Source organism: Alosa pseudoharengus, unplaced genomic scaffold (assembly GCF_046254945.1).
Source record: "Alosa pseudoharengus isolate Yale_2024_CS ecotype anadromous, Long Island Sound unplaced genomic scaffold, YU_APseudo_1.1 YU_APseudo_1.1_scf_12, whole genome shotgun sequence".
In the NCBI taxonomy this organism is placed as follows: domain Eukaryota; kingdom Metazoa; phylum Chordata; class Actinopteri; order Clupeiformes; family Clupeidae; genus Alosa; species Alosa pseudoharengus.
Window position 1 is genome coordinate 16,142,164 of NW_027468587.1, and position 10,119 is coordinate 16,152,282.

Sequence of the window (10,119 nt, forward strand, 5' to 3'; positions counted from 1 at the left end):
TACACTCCAGGGCCAGGTCGCTGGGCTCGTACTCCTCAGGGCAGGTGTGGAGGCACTTTCCTTGCAGGAGGAAGAAGCCGGCTGCACACCTGGTGCATGTGTCGCTGTTCACGCAGTTGTCGCAGTCTGCGGGGCACTCTGAAAAACCCACACAACCAACAGCCTGGTCAGTGCCTTCAGTAAAACCACCTCAATACAGAAATTAATCTGTACTCTCACACAGGATATGTATCTATGTATGTATGTATGTATGTATGTATGTATGTATGTATCTATCTATCTATCTATCTATCTATCTATCTATCTATCTATCTATCAATCTATCATCTATCTATCTATCTATTTATCTATCTATCTATCTCACCGGGAACACACTCGCGCTGGGTGGTACTGGCCACTCGACCCTCGGGGCAGGTCTGCAGGCACTTCCCCTGGTGCAGGTAGAAGCCGGGCCGGCAGCGAGTGCAGAAGTTGCTGGTGAAGCAGGAGTCACACTCCGGCCGGCACTCTGTAAGACAGGGCACAGACCCACAGACAACTATGAGTCTGCACATTCAAGATGAAATATGCCATAAGAGCCAAACTTTCAAGAGAAGGAAGTAGACTTATTGAAAAGGCCAATGGCTTGTCATTCATAATATGCATGTTGTGCTAGAACAATTCTGTCTTCAATATTTCAATAAAAGATCAGTTTACAGATAATTTTCTCCATCCTTAGTAATATCCTCCATCTTTACTGAGGAACTCTAACTTTGGACAGACTACCAATGCAGATTGACAGGAGCTGGACCTTTTCATGGTCATTCAAAAGTTGATACATAACAAATGTTAAAAAGATGGGAAATTGCTGACTTCATATTGAAAATATGAGCCTAAAGAGCTGTTATGCTTGTTTTGAACATTGCTTTGCCAAAAAAGGAATGCAGTGGATTTGACTTGAATTGAGCAATACCTTGCAATAACTAAGATGATTGGTCCAACTAAAAGTCTAAAATGACTAAAGACAATGTCATACATTGAAATAAAAACATTGGTTTCACTCATTCCAGCTTTGCTGGTGCGTCGATTCACTTACTAGTGCAGTCATTTCTGTCCGGGGAGCGGGTGCCATAGTAACCGCTGGGACAGGAGGGCAGACACACGCCTGTCTGTTTCATGCCGTTCCTCTCCAGGAAGATGAAGAGCCGCGGCTTGCAGGACAGGCAGCCATTGTACTCCGAACACGTCAGGCACCCGCTCTGACACCCCGGGATGGTCTCTGTGATACACAGGCAACAGACAGTTCAGTTCTCTGGTTTGACCACTGGTTTAAAGTGTAATTCAGTACAGATGAGCGCTTCAATGAAGTCCTTCCATCAAGTCAGACTCCCAAAATGTATGCAGTGAATAGCAAATGGTGATATATTTCTTATATTATAGCATTACTTATTATTAATCAAGGCTATTACGACAATACATACTCGTAATAAGGGCTACAGCTTAACTATACATACTTTATCCCATTGATTGTACTAGATGTAAAACTTTCCTTGAATGTTTAATTTTGTTAGATGGCATGTATTGTATGTTTGGAATATGCATAACTATCTTTGTCTGAACTGCTTGTCCACTTGGCATAGTAGCAGGTTTGCCTCGCATGGTACAGAAATTACATTAACATTGCATTTCTAAAAACTAGGACTCCTATGGACATTATCTCATACTGAAACATGCTAATCTCTGAAGAGACATTCAGATGAAAGGGAAGAAAAATCATTTGGCACACCCTAAGAGGTCAAATTCTGAACTGCGTAAATGCTGTACTCCTAGAGATGTGAAACCCACAGATCCTTTTCTCTCAGCATGCAGGTTTTGTGTGAACAGACACAGATAATATATAAACACCAAGCCCATGATGCTACAGAATAATAAACACAACAGGGTGGACACTCATCTGCAGATTGTCCAAATGAACAACGTAATCAGCAGATACACAGAACATACGGGAGTTTGCATGCCACATTCTAGGCACAGTTGCCCTCAAGCAATGTGAGAAACACACACACACACAATTTTTCGTGGTGGGAGACCTTCAGGTCTGGGAACACACACAGTGCTCAACCTTACAACCCCCCCCCCCCCACCCCCGCCAAGTCTACCCCCTTCACCCATCCACATTTTATTTCAAGGGGCATAAATAACCTGAGTCAGTGGTGTAGTCTAATTAGCTGTAGTGGATATACTATGATGTAGTAGTTAGCTGCAGTGGATATACTGTGGATATACTGATCAACTCCAAATGTTAATATGTATCCTTGCCTATTTTAAGTGGGTATACTGAGATGGTGATGCTTTTTAAGTGGGTATACTGCGTAGTCCTGCATATCACATAGACTACACCACTGACCTGAGTGTATACCTTGTCAGTGCAGGAGAATGTGAGGTATTTCTTAAGATATATGATTTGTTTGAGTGACCTGAAAGCACTGACTCATGAAAACAGCCCTACAGTATGACTGTGCGCACACATGCCTAATAAACTTTCAGTCTTCATCCATCTGAAGGCTCTGGCCACTTTGTCATGGCACTTGACGTGTTAAAACAACATGGGAACACAAAGAGCATGGCACTGGCATAATAAAGGCTCACAGTCACTGGTCCCTGTGGAGCATTACGGAATATTTCATGACCAACAATAAAGGGAAGGCAATCATATCTACAGTCACTGTATAAATAGCAATGACAAAAAATCACACATGTGCTAACACAAGTGATGGAAGACTGCGGACCACTCTGATAAAGACGCCTTCTCGTGAGGCTACCATATATTTATGGAGGGGCAACGTGCCAATTTTAGAGGGACAGAGAAAACGGATTGGCATGTGAGTGCCTAGTGTGGGAGGGAGGAACACAGTGAACTAGAGGGCAGAGCTGACAAGAAAAAGAGAGAGCGTGGGGGAGAAGGGAGGATAGAGAGAATGAAAAAGGAAGAAAGAGAGAGGGAGAAACTATTAGCTGCTGCCAATTGATCCCAGGTGCTGCCCCCAGAGTTGCACCTCTCCTGGCTGGCTCGCTAGCTGTGCCGTCTGGCCCTCAGTGGACGTCTGCAGCCCCGGAGGCCAGAACAGGGCCTGCATTCACTCACTGAAGGGGCCAGGAGGGTTAACCTGGGGTGGGCCCAACATCCTGGAGGACATCTTAAATGAAGTCAGAGAGCACAAGAAGGGGTGGTGTGTGTGTGTGTGTGGGGGGTGTAATCACCTTAGAACAGTGCGGGGTGCTGGTGGTGGAGTGGGGTGGCGTCAGTATATGTCAAGTTGGTTTAGGTCCTGTTTACTGGAGGGAGGGAAGACGAAGTGTGGAGGGAAGGGGTGGGCGAGTATGTGAGGTGACACATCGTTGAGGAGGGCACAGGTGAAAGCAAGCCTAGCCTCAGAGTATACCTGTGCGCACAGCCACACAAGGCATAGGAAGAGATGTTTTTCTTCGCTCGCCTCCACAATTCCACATTACAGGCGAATTGTGCTAATTCTCCACAACCCCCCTTCCACCAACCACCCACTCAAGTTTCAAGACTTACCTCTACACCCCACCCCGCCCCTCCCACCCACACACATACACACACACTCACACAACCACACCAACCCTTTTTTCTCCAGTTCAATGTTGGCTGCCAGATTGCCATAGATCATGGATATTCTGTTTGACATATCTGAGCAATCTTTACAACTGCTGTCCATTTGCCCACATGCGTTCCTGCCAAGCCTCTAATTCACAGAACCTTTAACACGGAGGAAAAACACAGCCTCTGGGCCACTTGCGTAACCACCTCACCGGCACCCCCGGAGCACTGCATGTTCAGAATCACCGCTCCGCTCCACGCCTTCGGACCCAGCCAACGGCCACAAAATTAAATGAACGTGCATTCCATGAAATCCTTCGAACGGCGGCCTCATTAAAATGTGACCACATGAAATTAAACAGTGACATTAAAAGATGAAGACCTGTCATCAGTACTCACAGAGAACACACATGGTGGATTTCCAATAGTACTGATTTTTCATTAAAATGAAAAGCAAGCAATCACAGTTTTAAATATTATTATATTTCTTACAATATTTCTTGTCAATGTGTCAACGAAAGTTGATCGGTAGAAGATCATAACACTAGGGGAGAACTGGGGTCATGGATTGTATTTCCACAGGGCCAACAAAGTTGAAATACTGCTAATGCTTTGACCACAATGCAACTCTCAGCGTAGACAAATGGGTCTACTGAATTAATAACTATAAAAGCAAGTAGAAACGGCTCAGTGTAAACAGCCATGATTGCAGTCTTAACAGTGCATGGTGTGGTCAGCTCAACTGAGGTATGATGGAGAGAGTGTGGAGGGAGAGGCCGAGCACCCCGTGGAGAAATCCCATATGAATTCAAATCCCACTGGTGATGGTGTGATGACAAGTCATTCACACTCAGCAGACCTGGCTTGACAGAGGACATGATGTCACACATGCACACACACACACACACATTTGCGTACACACACATACAGATGCACGCACACACACACACACACACAGACACACATTATATACACCGAAGTACCTCAGTGTTCAGAGCGCATGCGTCTGAATGAGGACTTTGGCTAGTGAAGAAATATAAGGAAACGCAGGAAACCCAAGTGCTGGACAAAATATGTATTGAATTCCAGGAGTGCTCTGTATAGTAGAGAATCTTCACAGGGTACTGAAAGAGTTAGGGATTCAATATAAGTATAACACACTAGTGTACTGAAACTATCTCTGCCTGATGATGCCTGGGAAATCATCCTGTCACTTATGCTTCAAATCTTAGGTCTGTCCATCTTCACATGAACAACCCCAAAAGAATTTGTTAATCTTATAACACATTCAAGGTCTCTATATGGATTTGCAGACATTTCCGCTAGATCTATCAGGAGAGCGGCAGGAAGTATGGTCACCTCGACCCCTCGGCCATTGCCTCTGCGCACTCATTGTGGTTATTCACCCACCACCGTTGAAGCTCTTTCAATTAGTGGAGGCTGCTCTTGGGTGGTGAGTGTGGGTGTGTAGTGCGCTGCATACATGGAGCTTTGGTCATCTGCGCCTGTTTGTAAACTGAGAGAGCAAGAGCAAGAACAAGCGGCACTTGAAGAGTTCATACTGTACTTCCAGAGCTCATGATTGTACTTATAAGTGAAGAGTGCACAGTTATGCCACAGATTTCGCTTACTTCTCAGTCCATTTTTATTTGCAAATGTTATTTCAAAATAATACAATAACATCTAAGGTTTTTTTCTACTCTCACTGGAATTTTATTTATTTACTGTTGGACACTATTTAAGATAACTATGGTGTGTGTATTACTTTGATGTTGGCTTACATGTAAGATTTATTGTTATCATAAAAGCAGTGCAGAACAATCTATAAACGTATTTGTCCTTTTTCATAAGATAGTAATTTTGAAACACTACAGAAAAGTGCAACACCAAAAAAAATACTGAACTAATTAAGCTCTCTGAAATGCTGATTATCCATAAAAAATCCTCTGGGTAAAACAAAAAACCACAGCTTTCATATCTGAGAAGACAAAAATTAACCACAGTACAAGCTCTGTTGATGGAAGAGAATGATCCCAAGCATTTGGGATAGAAGCCCTTTCGTTTCATATAGCTAATTAGCTGTTTTTGAACAAAACTACATTTTTTGGAATTTCAGATTACACTGAATCAATGAAAAACAACTGGCAACCCAGTTTTTAGTTTTGATCTGACTGAAACCCTGCAAAATGGCTGAAAAATGAGCTTTGACAATGCAAGCTTTGTCATGGTTTGATGTACAGCAGCAGGATTTGGAGTTGGGCACATCCCCTGAGGTCTGGTCTGGTTTGGAAGCCATCTGGACCTCAGAGATTTTACTCACTGACTGCAAAGTCACTGGCTCCCTCGTCACACAAGTTCTTCCATGTGTAAACCACAGGTTAGCTTTAGTGGAACCCACAAAGCACTGTCAGACCAATGAAAGTTTAGTGAATTCTCCTACCTCATTCATTACAGACTTTTAAAAGGTGAACTGAACTGATAAAAACCTAAACGTTTGTGAAGTTAGTTTGATAGCAAATTAATTTCGATAACTGCGCAGTTTTGGCGTTAGGTGAACGCCAGAGACTGACCCAATGGGAACCAAACCCGCACGAGAAGGAACAGGTAGACGACAGACTGACTGAGTTATTGTCTTCTTGTTCTTTTGTAGTAAGAAATGATAGAAACCTAATGGAAACCTGGAGGTCCTAATCAATTATCTGGAAAGAACGATTTCGGAACTGAGATAGTAGAGGCATTGGAGACGGTGCGCGGCTTAGCCATGAGAGATGATGAGTTAAGGGCGACCTGATGTTTGCCAGTAAAATCAATAACCACGCACGCAGTCACACACGCAAACAAACAATCAGGTGCCCTACAACATTCAGTTGTTGTGGGTAGCCAGTACATATTACCCCCCCCCCCCCCTTCAACATATATCGTTATCTATCGACAGAGTTCAGTGCAACCCAGTTGATCCGACCTTTCAAACATTAAAACGCATCCCAACGCAACTGAAAAAAAGATTAAACAATGACCAATTTCTTTCATATTCCTTTCTGACGTTTAACATTTTCTATCAGAAACGGCATTCTCCCAAGAGGAGAGGGGTTTGAAAAGATCCGAGTGAGAAAGCGTGGGACAGGTGTGCATCTGGCCACGGGCGCTCGCCAACCGGTTACTTACGTTTGTGCCGGTGCCTGGAGGCGTGTTGCTGACAATTAGTGTACTCCATACAGCGCAAGATCAAAACAAAGGAGATCAATTGTAATTGCATAGTAACCCAGGGATGAGGATGATGCTTGCTGTGTCAATGTCAATGTCCTCTGCCAACCTGCGACTGTATTTCGCTGATTTCTGGTAGCACGTTACTGATTCCTAAAAAGAGTTCAACTCCCAACCCAGCTCAGGAGCGAGAGAAACAGCACTTACGAAGGCCCAAATGCACCTGGGCCGTCTTGGCAGTAACATCCTGGAAACAATCCGTGTATGTACCACTGATGGTATCCGTAGACAATAACTCATTCCACGAAAATAACTAAAACCACTATCTTTCCATCTAAAAGAGGCTGATGAAACGGCGAAGTAAATAAAAAATCTGAATTAGCCTTCCATGGTGATCAAATAAAATTGATCATCTCCAAGTATTCCCCTCTGATCTGATCCAATAATGTACTTTTCAGCGCGTCCAGGTGGGAGTTACGAAGGTTACTTTTTTACGCCCGGCGTGCAAGATGTTCGAATTAACATCTCACTGAAACTTATTGTTTGCGGCGCGAAAACTCAAACGAACGGGAAAATCTCCTTACTCCGTATTGTCATTACAAATACCGGGGGTTTAGACACAAAGTTTCACAGCTCTGTCTGCATCATCAAGGTTGAATGGGTTTCTGTCTCTGTACCAGCGCTCATTCACTCTCCACCTCTCTCGATCACTAACTGATGACTTCAGCTCTCTGCCGTCTCTCTCCCCCTCTCTGAACTCCAAAGTTTATTTAGAGGGCGATCCCCCCCACGTCAGAGACCACGCGAGCTACTGACTCTCTCCTAAAAGAAATTTTTTGTTAGAGAGCAGCCGACCTCTTTCAGGGCATCCCATTGCAACATTTATGGGTTACATCAAAGTTAAGATTGCACATTGTTGTCAATGTTTTAGTTTCTTATTTACAATTTTAGATTTTGTTTGTGATGGTAATACTTCATAATGTGTTACCACTGAGTGCAGGAATGTATAGGCTATGTTTAATAGTAATAGCCCACCACCTAATATCTCATATTGGAATGATCACAGCCTGTTGATGTTGCATTATATTGATACAATTTATGCATACCCCTACAGTTTTCAACATATTCTAAAATTTAGATATGAAATTAATCTCAACTCACATGCTTATTATCATTATGCTTTACATTTTGAAATACATTTTGGACATTCATAAGTTCTGTTTAAACACTATCCAGCAATTAGGTGATATGCAACAAAAACCCACATGAGGGGTGTAGGGGTGTGTGTGGGTGTGTGTGTGTGTGTGTGTGGACGGCGAGGAACAGAACAGAATTAGGAAGATCTCTCTCTATACCTAAGTATTCAATTTCTTGCAATTCTCTGTTGGGAACCCAAGAGGACAAATCTCCTCACAGTGCTTGGTGTTTAAGTGCAAAAGTCCCTGTCCCAACCTTCATAAATTATTAAATGAAAATGTTTGATGTTTTGATTAGAAATGACATTCAGAAAAACCTATAAGGCTTACAAAAACAGTGCAGTCAAGCCAAAACTATACAATGTAAATAAAGTGCCTTGGAGGGCTGATCACCCTTAAACAGTGATGATACCACTGAAAAAAGGCATTGAGTACAATACAGGTATGGAATGGGGATGAAGAGAATGATTGATTAAAATGTTTTAAAATCATTATGAAGATGCCAGTAGAAAATAAGTATTGTCCTCTGTCTCCTGACTGGTCAGAGGCTGCATTTTGGACCAACTCCAGACAAGGACAGAATTGACTGATAGACTGACATTATTTGTTGTCAAGATTGAAATAAATGAAGACATACCAATCTAGTACATAGCAAATATTCTTAAAAGTGAGGAAAAATGCAGCAAATCTATACAAAAATAGGTATGCAAAAGTTTTGTGTGAAAACTACTGTCAACACACACAGATTATATCAAATCAGCAGCTCATTAGAATGTACATGTGCATGCTGAGCACCAGCGCAACACTCTTTAACAGGGCAACACATGTGCCCCTCATTTCACAGAGCAATACCTCTGCCCCTCCGACACACACACGCACACACACACCCTCGTCCGAGACGCAAAGGTCAGACAGTCAGAGCCACCGGCATCAACAACAGTCTGGCTACTTGTGCGCTGTACTCCCACCATGCGCCTCAAGAGGGAGTCAGTGCTGTGGGAGGCCTACCCAGAACACCGCTTGCCTCTTTTGGAAAACGACAGGGAAGTTTTCATTCGATATGTGGCGACGGCCACATGAAGACGAATCGGTGCATTTTTGTGTGTCCGCTGGTAAGGCGCAGGCCATGGGAATGATTAGGGCTCTACGTGAGAGTGCAGCCCGGTGCCGCACGGCGGTTCGGCGGCCATCCCGCGGGGAAGCTTATTTACACGTCTGGCACAGGCTAAAGTGGGCCTGCTTTTCCTAACCGGTCGTGTTGATGTTTGAGAAGAATATCAGACAGACTCAATGACCAGTGTTTCTCCCATTGTGGCTGCAGCATAACTCACAGCAACATAGTTTCAGAGAGACAGAACTAGTGAGAGAGAGAAAAAGAGAGGGGGGGTAAGTAAGAGAGGCAGAGAGAAAGAGAGAGAGAGGGAGGGAGGGTGAGAGTAAGTAAGAGAGAGAGAGAGAGAGAGAGAGAGAAATGCTAACACAATGAGATTTTTCCTCTTCATAAATTGTAAATGTGCCAGTGCCATGTAACTCTGAGTAGCTAATGAGAGGCTGACAAACTGCAGAGGCTCGTTGAAAAGAGGTTACACCAAAAGCTGGTGATCCACTGATAGGCTCCTGTGTTTACAAGGAGAATTAATGACTTTTTGGAGATTATTTTCGGCATCCTCTCTCGTCTTGAGCGTGGGAGGTGGAAGTTTTAGGAGAGTTGATTTTTTTAAGTGAGGGCAGAATAAAGCCTCTCTTTGTTGCCCCCATTCCTCCCCCTACACAACCCTCTTCCCCCACCACCACCAACCCCCCACTCCAAGTGCTCCCATCCTTGATAAATGAGTCAGAGGGAGAGGGGCTGTCTGGGGCTGACGGCGGGAGGAGAGGTGAGGTCTACCGGTCGGTCCCCCCCACCCCACACCCCATCCCTGTCTTAGTCTCCTCCACTGACGAGATCCTTCAACACCCGTAAATGAAGGCGGGCAGGTGCACAAATCAGATGCAGAGCGTGTCTGGGAAAAAGGTGGGCAAAACCGTTCTGAGAGGTCCAAGCATCTACACCGGTGCCTTGCGTGGCCATTCCCAAAAATGGCAGAGAACGAAGACTGGCTAAGGCTCCACAACACT

General features: G+C 44.1%; 1 protein-coding gene across 1 annotated transcript in view; it reads right to left on the reverse strand.

Moving 5' to 3' along the window:
- rspo3 (R-spondin 3) overlaps positions 1-7,533 on the reverse strand; it is a 14,586-nt gene extending 7,053 nt beyond the window's left edge. Inside the window, exons 1-4 of the mRNA XM_076280264.1 lie at positions 6,767-7,533; positions 1,076-1,258; positions 365-508; positions 1-138 (exon numbers count right to left, since the gene is read on the reverse strand). The exon at positions 1-138 is cut by the window's left edge and continues 9 nt beyond it. Coding sequence (XP_076136379.1) covers positions 1-138; positions 365-508; positions 1,076-1,258; positions 6,767-6,857 — 556 coding nt within the window. The 5' untranslated portion in view covers positions 6,858-7,533. The remainder of the gene's footprint in view (positions 139-364; positions 509-1,075; positions 1,259-6,766) is intronic.
- Between the last annotated feature and the right edge of the window lie 2,586 nt (positions 7,534-10,119).